Source organism: Drosophila biarmipes, chromosome 2R (assembly GCF_025231255.1).
Source record: "Drosophila biarmipes strain raj3 chromosome 2R, RU_DBia_V1.1, whole genome shotgun sequence".
In the NCBI taxonomy this organism is placed as follows: Eukaryota; Metazoa; Arthropoda; class Insecta; order Diptera; family Drosophilidae; genus Drosophila; species Drosophila biarmipes.
This window is the reverse complement of record NC_066615.1, coordinates 4,436,350-4,455,051: the sequence shown is the minus strand read 5'-3', so window position 1 is coordinate 4,455,051 and position 18,702 is coordinate 4,436,350. Positions and strand designations below refer to the sequence as shown.

Below are 18,702 nucleotides of genomic sequence, written 5' to 3'. Positions count from 1 at the left end.
TCGGGACGAAAACACATTGCACAGGTGCGGGGACACTTAAACTACACTTTAACACCTCAGTAGGCTCTCGGACACGGCTTTAAACCGGGTAAACAAATTTTCAAAACGGAGCCACACACAGTACCTGCAAATGCGCCGAGAAACGCACTTTTAATGTGACCTTGTTGCAAAGTCAATCGATAGGCATTTTATTTACGCTTGCAACCCTGCGTTCGGCCAATCTAGCTGAGACGTGCACCAGTCTTATTGGCTTTTGAAATCTGAATTTACCTCTGCTCGTATTGGACATCATTAAAATAATACAGAAAGGAAGTGATGTTAAAGCTAGTTAGTATTATAAATTACTGTTAGTAATTTGTTCACAAGATTTTCAACAGCTTAGCACAACGGTTGCAATTTAGGCGGATTATCTAATGGTGGGTTCAAATCACCATTAAATCAGCTGGTAATCCATTCGTCTTAGGATATCGAAACAATCTGCAATTTTGCCCATCTCTATCGTCAACAAAACAAACGTTTTTGTGTGATAACATGAAAAATAGTAAAATTGTATAAAGGGGGATAGAACAGCCAAGAGCTGATATAACTACACACATAAATCACAATGAGTAAGCGCCTATATTCCGAGTTTCTTAGCAAAGACGACCCCCTAGTGTCCAACAACGAGTTTCTGGAGGATGCATTGGAGGAGTTGCAAAACAAGCTGGGCCAGATCCTAGAAAATCAAAATGAGATCCTGACACGGTTGTGTCAGTTGACTTGCAAGGGGACCACAGCTAATTCTTACAACACCGAAGAGGACTATTTTCCGGTGACAGATCCCGAAGAGCTGCCCAATCTGGACGCCAATCTTTCCCAGCCCGGCAAAAAATACGTTAGTTTCACACATCTAAGGCCTGCTAGCTTGTTATTTACCACTTCACTTCTTGTCAGGCTAATGTTATGCATGGAATTTTAAGACCAGAAGGACGAAAAGAACCGCTGAAGAAGAATTTCGCAAAGGTTTTCGAGTGCGATGTTCTTATGTCGCACAACTACGATGGAGTGAGCAACAAACAATCCTTTAAACAGTACAAACAAATTAACAAAACTATTTTTGGTGAGTAGAGCTACATATTAAAATCTCAAATTAATGAAATTGTTAGTTGCTACCTGTACGCTTTGCTATCCTTGTATTCAAAATTGGTACACAGTTGTAGATACATACATACCGTGTACGTACTGTACAAGGAAACCTACCTTTAAACGAAACCTATCAGGCTAATGCAGTAATCGGTAATTTGCTTGAAAGCCTAAATTTCTGTCTATTTTCTGTAAACAAACTGATTTGCTTCACGACAAGTTTATATGGTCCTTAACTTTTATAGACCGATATGTGTAGAGCAGTCGGGCCTAAGAGAAATTGTATTCAAAGGGCTTGCGTAGGACTTAAAAATACATTTTTGATTGCATATAGCACTCAAAAGGCTTAGAACAAAATGTTGTTATTTTCCGCTGTTCTTTTTGCTAAAATAGCGATTTTCCAAATTAATGATTCCAGTACCCTACAAGCTGGTACTATCGGGATGAAACCTTCCCAAAAGTCTTATTTCTACTGCAAATAGAATATAAGTCGAAACGAGACGGAGTGGACAACTACATCCTATAGCCCCGATAAGAATGATACAAGAAATAATTTTAAAACTAATACTCTTGGTACTATAATTCAACTAACATTTCACAATTTTTAATAAAATTTATGACAAAATAATAATGACAGTTTTCGGTAAACGTAGACATTAGTAAATTGATATTTTGCATAATCTAAAAATCGGAAAGCTCTGTACATACAATGCTCCCACGGGATTGACCTGGTATACTTTAATTTTTTTCCTGGACGAATCGACTTTATAAACCAATTTGATAGTATAATAACACATTTCGATCGATGTGCCACTTCTTTCCACCGGTCTATCCTAACAGATTTTAAATTTAGCGGTGAAGATTGGTAGTTTCCTCCTTTGGTTTTAAAACCTTAAGGTGCGTTTATTCGAAACTGGCTATATTTTTTTTGACAGAATAGTCCCTGCTAAGAAAATTTGATTTTTTTTAACACGAATGTGAGAGAGAATTTCCTTTTTTTTAGTTTTAGCTTCCTCTTACAAAAGAATATAATTTCGACCAACATGGGTATAAAAAAAGTTATTTATCATGAAGAATTTGGATATAGATGATAAAACCTAATTTAATTGATTTTTAAGTCTTACCTTGTTTACTCAAAATTTTAAATACGACACAGCCTGACTTAAAAACTTTCAAAGAACAAATAACTAGTATTGGTTCTAATATCACAACTTTTCACATGATGAGGATCTTGCACCCTTACTTAAAAATTACTTAATTTAAAACAATATAATATTGCAAAAAAAATGTAAGAGTAAAGAAAATAAAAAATTTTGGAATCAAGTGCCACGACTATTAGATACCCATTACTCTGCTAACTGTAATGCGAAAAATAGTGCGTTGTCTGTTGACCAACGCGCATAGATAGATTAGATAGATAAATATAATCATCACAGCATCATTACGGCCTAGCTACATTAAAAAATGTGACTGCACAGAAAAAAATAAGTTTAACTAATAATTTTAGTGAACTTATTAATTAATTAATAAATCAATTAATTAAATAACACCTAATGAAATGTAATTCTGTCTCTCTTCATTAGGAATTCTAAAAACAGATGGATATACTAAAACGGAGTACGTTGCCGATGTCAGAGCTGCCTTTCATATGCTGAAGGCCCGCTATCATAAAAGAAAACATGATTTAAGGATGAAGATTAAACGGTTTCAAAAGTGCCAAGCACAGACCGATTGGGAATAGCTTATAATTTTGTAACAATTCGGGTTTATTTTGTTTGCAAAGCTTGAAGAAAGTATTACAAAGACAAACCAGTTCTTGGCTCTGCAGTAAGTTCTGTTATTTGCACTTAATGAGGTTATTTTGGGCTGCGTACCGCTTCAAAACGCAGACTTTCAAATCGTAACGTTCTGGTCGAACTCCCCTTGAAAAAAGTATGGATTACAAATTTCACCGCTCAATAATGCTAAATGTACATTTAGATCTAGTATTGTAAATATTTATTTTCACCTCCCTCAACTTTTTTAGTAATAAGTTGAGCTTTGAGACACTAGTTTTCTGACAAGGAGATTATAAGTTATGTGTAAATATAATGTCAAAATAAAGCAAACTATTAAGAGTTAAGAAAAAGACACTTGTAACACAGTTTTTAAACCTTGTCTATTATTATCATTAGGGTTATTAATGAGATTATATTTCTATCTATTGTAAAGAATCATGAAAAAATATGCATATTCCATCTTTCGCTATCGAAAAGATGCCTTGATATTTCAAAAACATTTCTGAAGGTTTAAGAAATACTCTTATAAGGAATTTGAGAGTTATTCAATTAATGTTGCATCATTTAGTTTAAGCTTTGGTTGTCATTGCTAAGAGAATTGCAGGATTTCAAAGAAGAATGATGCACTAGAAACGCATTTGGCTAATGGACATCTAATCGCCAGACCCACTGAGACAAGTGATTTTAAATGAAAACGACGAGTGTCGGTGGTCTTGGCGAAAAAGGCAACTTAGCAGGGTTCAGTAAACTTGTTTCCAATTTGAAAATGGTTTTGCCAGCCGGATAAAAACATTTTCCGATGGTTAAAGGCATTGCAACAACAAGAACTAGTACTCAGTTGCACAGTCGGTGTAGCGGGCCATAAATGAGAACTCAATTAGAACGTTTACATTTCTGTAAGAAACGAGTTGCTGCGCCGCCGCTGCCACTGCTGCTGCTGTAGTTGCTGTGGTACATTATTTTTTGGCCTAAATAGTAGGCCTTGAGGAATCGGAATCGCTTGAGTTGTTTTTGTTTCACCGAGCGCCACGGCAGCGACGCAGACAGCGACGCGGGCAGCCAGCGTCGGCGGAGCTAGAGTCGATTCCGAGAGATACCGATTCCGAATCCGAATCCGCTCAGAGTGGATTCGTCTTTTGGCCCATTCGGATGTGGCCTCCGAGCGCGCGTTGTCCACTGACAGTTTTATTATTATTATTGTTGTTATTATTATTATTATTATTTGGGGCCCAAAGCTAACTCTTGCCCTTTGGAGCTGCGCGTAGTTTCGATTTCGGTTTGGTTTCGAGTCCATATCCATTCGGCATCCCGCGCCGCGTTCGCGTTGTTTCGAGTGCATTCACATCCACAGCGATTATTGTTGTGTTCCAGTTGCCGTTTTGTGGGAGGTTAGTTGGTTGAATAATCCGCGACTCCGCCGCAGTGTACGCAAATCGCAAATTGCAATTGCAAAAGCAATGCCCCGCTCCATGGAATTGGAATCCATTGAGAAACATAGATCCAAGAACTGCAATGCTGCCCTAGTGTGTGTGTCTGAGAGAGCGGGAGAGCGCCAGTGCCAGTGCCTGTGTGTGTGCCGTTGTGTGTGTGTTAGAATGCACCTTGTGGTATTTTGAAATCTAAAATTGCCAAACACCCAGCGCGTTTCTTTTTCGAGAGCGTTGCAAAAGACTCCAGCTGTGCTAATGCTAAGTAAAAACGAATAACGAAAAACCAACAACAGCAACTAAAACTCAAAAACTGAACAACAACCCAAAGAACCTCAGAACTGAAAAGCTGAAAAGCTAAAGACCGAGAAACAGAAACTGAAAATCGGAAGCCAAGGCTGCCGCTCTTTTATTTAGCGGGTATGTAATTACGAAACTCCTGCGAGCGCCTGGCTATTTCGGATATCTGTCGGATTGCGACAGATTTTCGTGGATTTTCCGCCACGGATTAATGGGCGCCAAGGGTACAGCCAGCTTTCCCACACGCACACACTAACGCCTTTATTGGCCAACATACAGTCAAACCTCCACGGGCGGCCCCACCATCTGTCGCTTAAACAACTCAGTTTGTGTGGACTTTCAAACATTTGCGAACTTTTTTGAAGTTTAGGAGGTACCCCTCGGGCAATAAAATGCACCTATTTAGGCTTCATAGTCATTAAAATAATATTATTTTTTATTTTTTTTGCAAATAAATTTAGAAGAACATGCTTTATTATTGTCTACATATTTTTGGGCTCTGAGTTTCTAACGTTATTGGGGTAGGTCAGACACAAAACATGTTTGGATTGTCTCTTATAAGATTTGTCTTATTTGGTATTATGTAGCAAACGAATACCTCCCATTGCCCTTTGTATACAAACGGATGGAGTTACCGCGAATTCAACATAGGGGAGTTGCACTGTATTTACCTACGTCACGCCCACCTGATTTCAGTGCAATCGCGTTGGCCCAGTTTACGGGCATGCTCCAAGACAAAATACACTCCTACAAGGTCGATTGCCTATGTGTGCTGCTGCTTCTGTTGCTGTTTCTGTTTCTGCCTTTGCGGCTGTAGCTGGCGTTTTTCTATACCAGTTTCTAAACCTGCCGCAGCTAGTTTCAATTTCTACTGGGATTATCTGCTCCGGCTTCGGTGGCTGCGACGGAGGCGTCGTCGCTGCTGCAGGTGTCGATGGCGACGGCGACGGCGATGGCGATGGCTGCAGCTCTCTGGGAGCTCATTACTTGGCCCGTCCCCATGCCCGTCTGCATCCCCTTCCCCCTCCCCTTCTCTGCCACAGCCCTCGCCCCTCGCTCCTCGTTCACCCACCTCACCCACCGCGTCCGTGTGATTGTGACACAGAAACCAACTAAGAAGTATGTGGAAATCTCTTGGCTGCATCGAAATCAAATCAGAGACTCGAGTTGGTCTCGCCAGTCGGCTCCGCGTTGAGTTTCCATTTCAGAACATATGCGCGTTTTCGCAACAGTTTCCAACCAGAAGATTGCTACCTGCCCATTCAAGAAGGGGTTCGGGCGTTTTGAAACGCCAGTCACAAGGCACACCTGTTTCTATATCCGATATGGTTTTAAAATACCTGAAACGGAACCCATGTAATGAGGCTCTTCCCTTGAAGATATTTGGTACAAAGCTTAGTTTTTAAACCTTCTTTCCTTTCTAGTAAAATTATTAATGAAATATATCTTAGGCTTTTTTTTTGATAATTAATATCTCAACTTAGTTATTATGATAACTGAATAGGTCACCTGAGGTCGTTCCGCAAAGCTTGCTTAAATTATTTAGCTCAGAATAAGCTAAACGAAACTAATGACTGCCACGAAAAGTTTCACTTCTTTACAACTTTGAGTTAAGAACTGGGTTGATGGGCTTCAACGCTTTTAGAAAGGATTTTCTATATTTTGTAAGTTTTCTTTACTTGCTATAGGTGAACTAAATGGTTTGTATTATAAAGCAGAATGTAAGGCATCTGAATTGGAAGGAAATATCAGTTTGGAAATGTAGTTTTATAGTTTGTTATACCCTTTGAAACCAGCCTTATAGCAATAAGACAAACAAGGAGTTAATGATTGGATAGCTCTAAGAAATCTATCTCATTAAAAACATGCTTCTTGCCGGGTCCTTACTGTGGGTGTGTGGATTCGATTTCATTCCTCCCCCTTATCGATCCCAAATGTATCTTTTGCAACGGGATGCTAGAACGATGCTCTGCATCCCTGGCTCATTCCCCAAATGCAGCACACGCACACAGCGACGGCGGCCAACCCTCTTTCGCCCACCACCCACCACCCTGGCTGCCCACCCACCCACACAGCCCCACTGCAGTGTGCTCAATTCGGATGTGTGAGCCCGTGCGGCTGTGAGTGTGCGAGTGCATCTCCCCCACAGCAACGGCAAACTGCACTGCAAACTGCAGACTGCACGAACTGTGGTGCAATAAACGACGAGCGAACGGAACGGAACGCATATTGCGTTGGCGGCGATAGCTTTGGGTTGATGTTGTTGGTGCTGCTGCTGGTGCTGCTGCTGGTGCTGCTCCCTCTGCTCCCTCACCGCCTCCATTCCCCGCGCCCCGTGCCCCACTCCCCCGCCCCCGATGATGACAGCCGAGGTCGTAGGCAAAGACGACGGCATACGCTCGAGTAACTGGCCCACCACTACAAGCAGCCAAACCTGTTGACCTAATTTCAAATTCTGCTGCGTCTTGTTGTTGCTGCTGCGGCTGATCTGTGTCTCTGTGCCATCGCTCGTCAGGTGTGTGTGCCTGTGTGCGAGAGTGAGAGGCGGCTCTCTGGGCCCGCTTCGGTGTGTTGGTGCTCTGTGCCGGAGAGCCAAACGATTGGCAAATCTTCGCCAGTGGTGTTTGGCGCCAAGGGGATCCACATCCACGTCCACTTCATGGGAGAATAACCCACCAAAAAAGGCCTTCAAACTCAAGCACCCCCCAAACAGAGATCTTCAAGCAGCAGTTGAGTGGGAAAGTGTATTTATATGCATTTGTTTAAAACAAAGCTTAGCTAAATCCGAAACAAATGTTATACGCTTGCCAAAGAACTAAGTTTCTAAATGTGTTCATAGTTCTCCAAAAATGATTAGGCAAGATCACGATCAGGCGACTCGATTGTTGCAGCTAACAGATAAGTTTCTTGTTTCAATATGTGTTTCGCTTAACCACTTTTTGAGAAACTTTTAAAACGATTTCAGGGAAGAAACAGAAGAACTAGTTGGGAATGCTGCACACATATCCCTAAGTACTTCAAAGTGAAAGTACAGCAAAGAGCGGAGTATTGTGGAGTTTAGTTAATCTAAGTGCATGAATGGATTTTAGAATATAGGAAACATCGAAGTGGAATTAATAAATGTTCAATGCGTAATTTCAGTGTAACCTATTAAATTCCTGGCATTTTTTGAGTAGTAATACTTTTCGATTGACACAATTCTTCGGTTTTAGACATGTTTAATTTTATCTCATCTTTAAAATGCCTAATATTTGATAGTAAAGCACGAAATTTGTTCCCTCATTTCTTAGCAGAATATCGTATTAACCCACGTGCACTCAAACTTCTACGATTGATTGCCAATATTGTAATATATGCAAAGGTAGGATTGCATTGCAAATGTTCTCAGTGCAGAAATAAAGGCAGCTAATAACTATCGGATCCCCGTTGAACTCTGACTCACCTCAAGTGGTGTAGTGTCCCCCTCGGACGCCAGCCCTGGCATTTCCGTCCCAAACAACACGGAGACAGACACAGAGTACGAACACAGATACGGATACAGATGCAGTTGGTGGGACTTCCACATCTAATTCCATTCCCACCAGCATTGCAGTTTGGATTCAGTTCGGTTCAGTTTATTCGGTATTTCGGTACCTCGGAATTTCGGAACCGGGAATTCGTTGGCAGATTTTCGAATGCAATTAATGAGAGGACGCACAGTGTGAGTTTCGAGGGGGTGTATCCCACCTTACTTATATTTTGTATTTGTTTTTGCGTCCCAGTAACCACAAGAAATTACGGTCGCTGCCACAAGCTGCTGCCTCTGCCGGCGTCGCTGCCTGCTCCACTTGTCGCAGTGACGAAACGTTCGTGCCAGTGTGTTTGTGTGTTTGCCAGTGTTTGTGTGCAGAGAAAATCAAGTGAATCAAAATGAGCGTATAATTAGGTCAACACACAACAAAAATTATACGCTAGCCACTTACCAAAGAGAGCAGAGCGGCAGACTCTCTCTGGGAATCGGAAGTGGGGCAGAGCATGGTTGCTGGTCCCATCAATTATAAATTAATTCACGCGCCTAATGCTACAAAATCGCAATTGCAGTGAGAGCAAAAAGCATGCACCTGCAGCAACAACAATCAGGGAGAGCGGGTGGGAGAAAAGCATAAACAAAAACGGGACATGCGCTGCACTTGCCGAACGAGAGAGTGGGGCGGGAGAAAGAGCGGGGGAGAGAGCGATTGTACACAGAGAGATGCAACATTCGCTCAGCTGCTTTTTGGGTGCCACACGTAAAGAAAAATTGGATTGTTACAATATAAGGTTTTAAATAAATACAAAATAAAATATCAAAAGTCTTTTTGCCAAGCTTGCCAAATGCATTTTAAATCTGCTTTCCATTTTCAGTAGCCCACTCTGGAAATATAACATTGCTTGTTATCCTAGGGCTTCACTTGAAGGCCACCCGTTTCTCTCAGTGTGGCAGAGAGCGCTGTACACAGAGAGCTCCAAAGTTCGCTCAGCTGCTATGCGGCTCCCACTGAACTATTTTTCCCCGCTTTTTCGCCCGTTTCTTGATTTTCTTGCGTTGTTGTTGCTGCTGCTGCCCGTTGCTTGTTGGCCGTGGCAAGTGTTTCGCAATGAGTGCAGGCCAGGCCAAAACCGAAATGAAATCATCGCCGTGCGCTCTCTGGCATTGATAGGGGGGAAATTCCTGTTCCACTTTCTATTATGGGAGTCGGGTCGGCTTGGTTGTTGTTCTTGCTGCTGCAGCAGCAGCCGCTAAAGCAGCGGCAAAAGTAGCAAAACAGCACGTAGCATAAAAGTGTGTCACCATGGAAAGTGGTTTTCTCTCTCCCGGCTCTCTCTTTCGCTCTGTTCTTGTTCTCGTTTCGACGCACATGTTACCCGCTCGGCGTGTTGTTGTTATTTTATTTTTCTTTTGGGAATGCTCCATTGATTTGGCAAAGGAGGGACAAAAACAAAGGCAACTCCATCGACCGACTGACTCATTTTGTTGCGTGACGAAAGGCGCTCCCCGCCCTTCCCGCGACGGAAAACCGGTAAAAGAAAAACGCCGCTAAGGTCAAATCTGTTATATGGTCTATTTTGCATGAAGATCCAGCCTTCGAAAGTCAGTCGCCTTCAAAAGATGCGTCCGTCATTGTTTCAACTCCACCTCCACTTATACTCCAAATCCAATTCCAATTCCGACTCCCTTTCCGTTTTGGACTCACAACTCCAGCAACGACAACAGCAGCTCAAAATCCCCAGTGGTCAATGCAATGCTAATAGACTAGCTTTTGATTTAAATTTGAATGGGAATCGTGCGCCGCGGCCTAAGGCTATGCAAAAGATTCACTTGGCCTACAAGCCAACGCACAGTGGCTTAAAGCTAGCTGTAGGTAACGGTAAACTTACGCTGGGCAATTGGCAACTAGTTTATTATTCATTTAAATGTTTTTCCAGCCTCAATCGGCATCTAAGTTAAGCTAAAGAAAATTAACATATTTTTGGTCTCTTTGTCATTACATTCATCATTGAAAATTACATTTGATTAATTTTAAGTATTCAACACTTAAAATACAAATTATAACAGCTTGCTGATCATTTCTAAAGGATGTTATGCAAAAATGTCTAGCATACTTTTTGAAATCTCTTCGAATTGCGACACCGAGTGAGTGGTTAAAGGCCTAACCTACTGAGGATCCGGTAATACCCACAGTTCAAAGGTCTGAAGCTTGAAGCTTGCCAAAAGATTAAGCAAATTGAACAGGCCAATCTATTTCGATACCTAAAAATTACTCCTACGTCATGTAAACATTACTTATCCGACATGTGTGTTGAGTTATCCACACTGTTTTGCCAACGGTATCCAAATCCTAGATTAATTTATAGTTGGGGCTATTTTACTTTTTATTTTAAATATCTTATATTTTTATCTTAAATCATATCAGTATCTATTAAATATTTTTTGGTTTATTTCGAATTTCTTTTTCAAGAGAGATCAATAATGATTCTATGGTAAACTTGGAATTTAAATTATTAAAAATGATGTACCCACCTTTTTGGCCACCCTGCCCCAAAAATTAGCCGGCCACGTGGGCGCACCTTCATGCCCGACCAGTGGACAGTGTGCGACATCATTAAGGGCTCTCCGGGCGCTCCAATTATGTCGCTCACTGTGTGTGTGCTCCCATTTCGCATTTCTCCTACCATTTCTCATTTCCAGAGCGGCTCAAAGCCCAAGCGACGCTTTATATTTTCTTTGCTTTCGGCTTTCGGGGCTTCGAATTGGGAACAGCACGGCGGGCAAGTGAAAATGCGGGACACCCCAAAGACCCGAGACTGGAGACCCGACAGCCCAGGTTAGGTCGTGTGTTAGCCATAGCTTGGCCAGAGATTACGATGATGATGATGATGGTGATGGCGATGGCGATGTCGAGGTGGTGGCGATAATGATAATAACGATAAAGCCTGACCCAGTTGCACTTTAAAACTTGACCCAATGACTCCATTGGGTTGGCAACTATGGCATTTATAATGCCAAAGCCAACAGCGCCTCATAATTACTGAAAATGCAAACCAACTTTTGTGCGTTTTTCAGCGTTTCAGTTTCTGTTTTGTGCTCACACCGCTAATGCTTACAGGTTTACAACATTTAGGTGGCCTGGCCGAAAAAGAAGTTTCGTTCCGAAAAACCCGTTCGCCCGCCTGGCGTGGGGCATCGAAAAGTGAATTTGTGATCATGTAGATGCCTTCAAATAGGCCTACGACACACATTTCATTTTTCAGAGTGCTGACCTGGCCAGAAATGCACAACCACTCGCTCACAGCTCTTTGGCCGCATGTGGGCATAGGGAAGCTGGTCGGGGCTGAGGTCGAACCCATGGCTCTTGGCTTTTGTGATCTGGCTAATGCTAATGCACAAGCATTCAAGGTTGAATTAAATTAGCTGCGAGAAGAGCTTGGCCAGCTCTGTCGAATGATTATGGATGATGATTTATACGCTGCCCGACATACACTCGCTCGCACACCCCATACCTCCGCACATCCGCACCTGTGCATGTGGACGTTCCTATAACTATCTATGGGTAGCCACATCTGACCTATTGCCAAAACCCGGGCCAGCGACGGGTGACATGCGTCACTGAGTCGGAGTTGCACAATGGGACGAAACTCGAAACCTTAATTACATGCGTTTTTTTGGGAAGTACCTTCGAGTTTCGATGAGTTCGTATTTGTAATTCTACACTTGAGGATGTTTTATTTTAAACTTAGACCCAATTTGTATATCAAAACCAATGTGTAATATGCATGTATCTAAAAATTTGGATATATATATACCTAATAAAGTTTTAATAATAATCATATCTTAGGCGACGTTTAAACTGTAGATCTACTTTGTATATCGATAGCAAAGAGTTACTTGCATATACGTATTATTTTGAATTTGTCTCCTTAAAAAGCACCAAAGCTTTCTAAATAGTTATAAAACTACTCCTAGTTTAAGATTTCTGACTTTCAAAGAATTAACTTTACTTAGATTTTATGGGTATGAGGAACGAATATCTCTTCAAGTTTGGCCTAAACAGCGAACGTTTGTGCCAAATGCCATTTGGTGCCATTGTGTTTGCCGCAAACTTTTGAATGATTCGCCTGGTTCTTGTTGGTGTGGTCCCCATCACTGGCTCGGGCAGCGTTTCTGTGTGTTTGGGTGTCCAAATGATTGCCCACCTGCAAGACCAGTAATTGGCCCCAATAACTTTGGTATTTTCATAGCACGAAGTCAACGTCAACGCCGGCACCACAACAACAACAAGGCCGCCCAAAAATGGTCGGTGTTGGTGTGGTTGTTGGCGGCTTGGTTCTTGGCGAATTCTCCGCAGGTTCCCCTACCCCTACCCCTACCCCCACCCTCTGCCCCTCGTCCCACGAGGCTGCGACGCTGACACCAATTTGGCTTATTAGAGTCGAAGTCTGAGTTTGGGCTTGGGTCTTTGGGTTGGAAGCACTTGAAATGCCAAAAACTGACTGCAAAATACAGCCGCAAAAATAGCAACCACAGCTTGTCATCGATTTTCGGGCGTGGTCTGGACTAATCTCATTTGCACTGCGCCAAAAAGCGGGTGCTTACAACCAGGACCGGCATTTTCATTGATAAAAAGAGAAATAGTGACAATAAATATTCATTAAAGTTTTTTATAAGATACGCAAATTTAATTTGATTTCATTTCAAAATATTCAAATCAAGATCAGACAATTTTATTGCTTTTCAAAAAATTATTAAGTATATTAAGTATATTATATCTACTTCATATGTTACCTTTTTGAATTTATGAATTATAATATATTTTGGGTATTTTTTACAATATAATGTGTTATAAAATGATTTATATTCGTTCGTAAGCGATATCAATTTCAAAAGAAGAATAGTTTTTGCCAAAATAAATAAAAATCATGTGTTTCTCTGACTGGAAAAGAAATAACTCAAGGATTGTTTTGCGTTTCCAGATGGCCGAAACGATCAGTACGGCGGCCAGCGGCATGGAGTTGGCCCTAAAGGACCCCAGTCCGACTGTGAGTGGCGGCATCATTGTGGACATGACGCCCACCACGGCGGCCCTGCTGCACCACAACGCGATGGCTCTGCGCAGTCTCAAGGAAGCCGCCTCATCCGCCTCCGAGTCGGAACTGCAAGAACCGCGATCGCCGACGCCCACACCCACGAATCTCAGCACCGGCCCCCACTCGCCGCCCATGACCTTCCGCTGCGAGCGCTGCGACAGCTTCGAGACTAGCTCGCGGGCATCCCTGCTGCTCCATGTGGTCCAGTGTCTGGCGGGTCAGGCGGCGGCGGCAGCAGCGGCGGCCGCATCGGCGCGCCTCAAGGGCGAGGACCTGCAGGAGCCGGAGAACATGAGCCTGGGCCACATGGAGGGTGGCAAGGGCGACAGCCAGGCGGGCAACGGCTCCAGCTCATCGGCCAGCTCCTCGCCCGCGGGAAACAGCGGCGGGGGCGGTGGCAACAGTAGTTCGCGCAAGGTCTTCGAGTGCGACGTGTGCAACATGAAGTTCTCCAACGGCGCCAACATGCGCCGCCACAAGATGCGGCACACGGGAGTCAAGCCGTACGAGTGCCGGGTGTGCCAGAAGAGGTTCTTCCGCAAGGACCATCTGGCGGAGCACTTCACCACGCACACCAAAACGCTGCCCTACCACTGTCCGATCTGCAACCGCGGCTTCCAGCGCCAGATAGCGATGCGTGCCCACTTCCAGAACGAGCATGTGGGTCAGCACGACCTGGTGAAGACGTGCCCGCTGTGTAGCTACCGGGCGGGCTCCATGAAATCGCTGAGGATTCACTTCTTTAACCGGCACGGCATCGATCTGGATAATCCGGGACCGGGCGGCACCTCCTCGCTGCTCCTGGCACTGGAATCGCAGGCCTCGGCGGCGGCAGCAGCGGCGGCAGCTAGTTACGTGCCCTCCGGACTCAGTCCCGTGCCCGTGCAATCTCAGTCCCAGCAGCAACAGCAGCAGCAGCCACAGGTGGCTCCTCCGGCCAGCGATAGCGGGGAGTCCATGCGGTCCCTGGAGAATGCCACGCCCCCAATGCACTTCCTCACGCCCCACGTGGAGATCTCGACGCTGGGCGAGAGCGGCAACACGGAGTTGTTCAATGTAAGTCAATCGCTGTATGGCTACCAATCCCTTTCACTAGCCCCTCGCTTACAAACAATAAACTAGCTGATTTGCGTTTGGCGTGAATCTGCATTGCAGGGCAACAACAACAACAACAACAATAACAATAACAACAACAACAACTGCGCTACCAACAACAACAACAACAACATCGGGGGGAGCAACAACAACTGCAACTCCATTAGCAATGGAAATGGCGAGACCAATGGCGATAAGGTGAAAGATCGAGCCCTCATCATGCAGTCGCCGGTGGAGTTGCCCATGGATTGCAACACAAAGGCCACGCCCATCACATCCAGCACCACAGGCGGCAGTCTGAGTGGCGGGCTCAAGAGCCACCACCAGCACCCGCACCACCACCACCACCATCACCACGAGAACCACATAACGCCGTCGATCAGTCTGATACCCATCAAACAGGTGAGCCAACGAGTCTTAGGATGGGGCGATGAACAAAGATCATCACTTGGCATTTGACTATGTGGGTATCTCTTGGGATTATCAACCTTGCCATGTGTGTATCCTTATGTGCATCTATATTAGCAGCATCGTAAGAATAAAGATATGCAATGATCATTGGTATCTGGAACCAAATCAGGTTGTTTGCAACATTGAATATCTCCACCTACGATAAGTCAGGAAAGTTGACTTTAATTCTTTTTATGCCAATTAAAATGAAACTTTTTATGCCAATTAAAATGAAACAGTTGGTTGCTAAAATATGTAAAAGCTGTGGATGCTCGACTCGCAACCGATCGACTCCACACTTCATCTGCATGCGAAGGCGGAACAATATTTTGAAAACCTGTTGTGCATCACAAAAGACTGCATACCTAATTTGGCTGAACTAGCTTATAAAGCTTTCCGAGATCCAGGGCTTATACAGATATTGGTGTTTGATTGGGCGTTTGATCTTGACCTGTAAAATTCATTCGCAGCAACACTTTGGTTATTTCGAATGCCATGAATTATGTATTATGTTTGATACTAGCATACTTTGAATGGTATTTGTGAGCTATTTACTTTTAAAAGAGATTAAATGGATAGGAAACACGCCTTAGGCTTAACAAAAAAATAAAAATAACTTTTAAAGATCCAATGGTCCCACAATTAAACCTGTACTTGAGTTAAGATAATGCCAAGATTTCGGTTCTCAGCACTTAACAGCATTAACCTGAATACGTTTGTTTTATCACGACCCAAAGGAGCCCATGGCGGAGGACATGGACAAGAAGGACCTGATGAACGGCAGTGATCCCAGCAGCGACACAGAACAGGCTTCCAACAACAACAACAGCAGTAGCAACGACAACAACAGAATCACCTCACTGATCAAGGTAAACTATCGAAATACCTCCTTGAACCCAGTTTTAATGAGCGGACTCCACCAGGTCTCGCCACTGAAATCGCTCCTGCGCGAGGACCTCAAGCGTCGCATCTGCGCGAAGGCCAACAACCGGATCACCCGGAACGCCACACCACTGGAGGGTAACAACAACAACTCCGTGCTGTCCAACAGCCTGAGCAACGGATCGGGTCGGGGGTCGCCCGGGATCAATGGCGGCAGCGGCAGCGGCGGCGCAGGATCCGGCGGTGGCCCACCCGCTCCGGCGACGCCCAGCGCCGCCAACGGCGCCAGCTCGACGCCCATCTGCAACGGGACGATCACGTCGACCGGCCAGGATGGAGACCTGCTGCTCAACCGCAAGCTGATCCTGACCTGCCACTTCTGCGGCATCGAGTTCCCCGACGAGACGCTCTACTTCCTGCACAAGGGCTGCCACTGCGAGAGCAATCCGTGGCGGTGCAACATCTGCGGCGAGCAGCTGAACAACGTCTACGAGTTCAACTCGCACCTGCTCAGCAAGAGCCACCAATAGCAGCCACAGTTGGCCGGCAAGTAGGAGGCCGCGGCTTGCCGGCTCGGGATCTGGACGGTCCCCGGAATCAACGCAGATTCAGAATATTTACTTAGCTCAATTTTGAGAGATTTTCCACAACCAGGCACACAGTTAAGCTCAGAGCAAATTATACACTTACCATCTAGTTCTACGTTTACACTACGCGTACGTTACATATAAAGTTAGTTAGAGATAACTCATCATATTTTTATGATCTGCATGCAGAGAGTATGAAAATCAAATGAGAGCTACGTAGTTACCTAATCCCTTAACGAGTCGACGTCGAACGGTCGAGATTGCAGAATCGAACACGGAATGCGATGGATATGCGAGCATACCTTCCCGGAAACCAACCCTGTTATGTAGTCTTATTGTGCATTAGGTTTGTAGTTTAGTCTTAAGTACTTGGCAATAATTTCCAGCCGGTTCAACTGGCCAGCAAACACTTGCGCCAGCGCGAGTCCGCTTAAGTCGGTTTTAGTGCATTACACAGCTAAGGCTCGCCTCAAAGGTGGCAGTTTATGGTTTAAACATCCACTCTTCACACACATGATAGATACATCCATATATATGCCTCTGCAGTTGCGGCGAAGGGCTTTAAATTTGTTATGTTTTCAGAGTCTAATACGACAGCAGCAAGTTTAATTACGCGGATATAAACGAGAAGCTATATCGACATATATTTACAGATAGGCCACAGGATATATACGCCACTCTCACACAGGTCCACACACAGATGCAGATGCAGACGCAGGTACAGATACAGATATAGATTCGTATTCAGATTCAGATCCAGATACAGATTCAGATTCTTTTAGCTTAGCGAGGGTTAACGAATTATGAATTCACTTATTATACTCGTACCTTTACTTAGCTCCTAGTTTGAATAACTAATGTAACGCAATAACAAGAACAACAACGATCGAGGGTTGCTTCGATTGGGGAATAACATTTCGAATATTCGCACAGTGCTGCTCGTAAGTTTGCATACAACTGGAGCGTAGGAACATTTTTTAAACAAGCAAGACAAAACATGCAAAAATTACAATTGTGATACGAAATTGTTGTAAATAATTGGTAAATCGAAATACGAGAAACATGAACTTTATCGTTTAGACAAAACTATGCCTTAGATGCCTATAATAGCATTACATACATATACTGATATCTACATCTACGATACGAGCGATCACTGTACAAACAACCAACTGGACATGGAACTGTTGATTAGTATAGTTAACTTTAGTGTAAATCAAAATTTGAGAAACGGGTCCCAGGCCCCCTTCCCCCTTCCCCCTCCCCCTCCCACTCCCTCTTCCTTCCCCCCCCCCATCCCGACCACCCCCTTTGCTGACGTCACGGGTTGTATGCAGCCAGCAAGGCGCCACTGTGCGCTAAATTTTACTTCAAATTAACATCCGTCCATGATGTTCACAAGTTCTAGCGAAAATAACACACTTATCCATAAAGCTTATGTATAAAGAGGACTCGAAGCCAGCCACTTCGTTTAGTTCCCATTCTTCTGTTATTCGATCTGTACTTTAGCTAGCTTTAATTCTTAGTCGAAGGTTTTTGTTAATCATTTTGTTGTTCATCCGCTAGCACACTAGAGGTCCCCTGCAGCACTTGCACATTATGTACATTACGTTCCCCCAACTTCTTGTAATTCATAGTATATATGGTAGCCAACCACCCCTACTTTGCTCTTCTCTAGCCAATTCACACGTGTAAAAATGGTTTGTTGTGTTCAGTTAATATTTACTCTTACTACTCGGTCACCTACCACATAGGGCATCATTTTGTTTTTGTTTTTAACTTTGTTGATGATTACCGTCAAGTTGTTACTCAAATCAATCCATTTTGAAATCAAAAGGCGTATAACGTTGAATGTAACAATTGAGCAATTCTAGCGATTTTTCATGTTAAATTTTAATAGAATTAAATCGATAACAGGACAGAAAACAATTAAGAACACCAAATGGATTAAGAACAGAAACAAAACATTTACTTAATTAGTGATTATAATTATAGCTACAAACAAAAAGGCATGTTAATTTTTTAGAAATAAAAATGGTTTAAAACAAACGAAACATGTTTTAATTATTATTATGGTATTAACTTTGTTTTCAGTCAGAAGTTTGCAACGCAGTGAAGGAAACGTTTCCGACCTCATAAAGTATATATATTCTTGGTCAGCGTCACTAAACGAGTCGATCTAGCCATGTCCGTCTGTCCGTCTGTCCGTCTAGGCGTCCGTCTGTCTGTCCGCTTCTACGCAAACTAGTCTCTCAGTTTTGAAGCTATCGGGCTGAAACTTTCCAAAAATCTTCTTTCCATTGCAGGTAGTATATAAGTCGGAACCAGCCGGATAAGACAACTATATCTTATAGCTCCCATAGGAATTATCGAGGAAAACATTTAAAACAAATTATATCTTCGGTGTTTTTTACATATAAGCTTGGAAATAACATTTTTTAGTTAGTTCTGAGTTTC

General features: G+C 43.5%; 2 protein-coding genes across 4 annotated transcripts; both read left to right on the top strand.

Annotated features, from left to right (window-relative positions):
* The first annotated feature begins 475 nt into the window (after positions 1-475).
* On the top strand, positions 476-2,953 carry LOC108029555 (uncharacterized). Its single transcript, XM_017101879.3, has 3 exons — positions 476-874; positions 934-1,099; positions 2,706-2,953. Exons 1-3 carry the CDS (start codon positions 605-607, stop codon positions 2,861-2,863), a joined length of 594 nt encoding a protein of 197 aa, XP_016957368.1. The 5' UTR covers positions 476-604; the 3' UTR covers positions 2,864-2,953.
* Positions 2,954-4,005: 1,052 nt separating this feature from the next.
* Positions 4,006-18,289, top strand: LOC108029554 (homeobox protein 2). Of its 3 annotated transcripts, none has more exons than XM_017101875.3 (5): positions 4,006-4,288; positions 13,118-14,287; positions 14,354-14,728; positions 15,514-15,645; positions 15,700-18,289. In XM_017101875.3, exons 2-5 carry the CDS (start codon positions 13,118-13,120, stop codon positions 16,186-16,188), a joined length of 2,166 nt encoding a protein of 721 aa, XP_016957364.1. In that variant the 5' UTR covers positions 4,006-4,288; the 3' UTR covers positions 16,189-18,289. The 3 variants fall into 3 exon arrangements, with proteins under 3 accessions (XP_016957364.1, XP_050743572.1, XP_016957367.2); XM_050887615.1 differs by lacking the exon at positions 4,006-4,288 and adding an exon at positions 8,050-8,327; XM_017101878.3 differs by lacking the exon at positions 4,006-4,288 and adding an exon at positions 8,051-8,327 and having other exon boundaries at positions 14,387-14,728.
* The last annotated feature ends 413 nt before the right edge of the window (positions 18,290-18,702 follow it).

Coding starts and splice junctions, on each gene's coding strand:
- LOC108029555 (XM_017101879.3), top strand. CDS start 605: ATGAGTAAGCGCCTATATTCCGAGTTTCTTAGCAAAGACGACCCCCTA. Junction 875..933: donor CCCAGCCCGGCAAAAAATAC/GTTAGTTTCACA, acceptor ACTTCTTGTCAG/GCTAATGTTATGCATGGAAT. Junction 1,100..2,705: donor AATTAACAAAACTATTTTTG/GTGAGTAGAGCT, acceptor TCTCTTCATTAG/GAATTCTAAAAACAGATGGA.
- LOC108029554 (XM_050887615.1), top strand. CDS start 8,169: ATGCAGTTGGTGGGACTTCCACATCTAATTCCATTCCCACCAGCATTG. Junction 8,328..13,117: donor TTAATGAGAGGACGCACAGT/GTGAGTTTCGAG, acceptor TTGCGTTTCCAG/ATGGCCGAAACGATCAGTAC. Junction 14,288..14,353: donor GCAACACGGAGTTGTTCAAT/GTAAGTCAATCG, acceptor ACAATAAACTAG/CTGATTTGCGTTTGGCGTGA.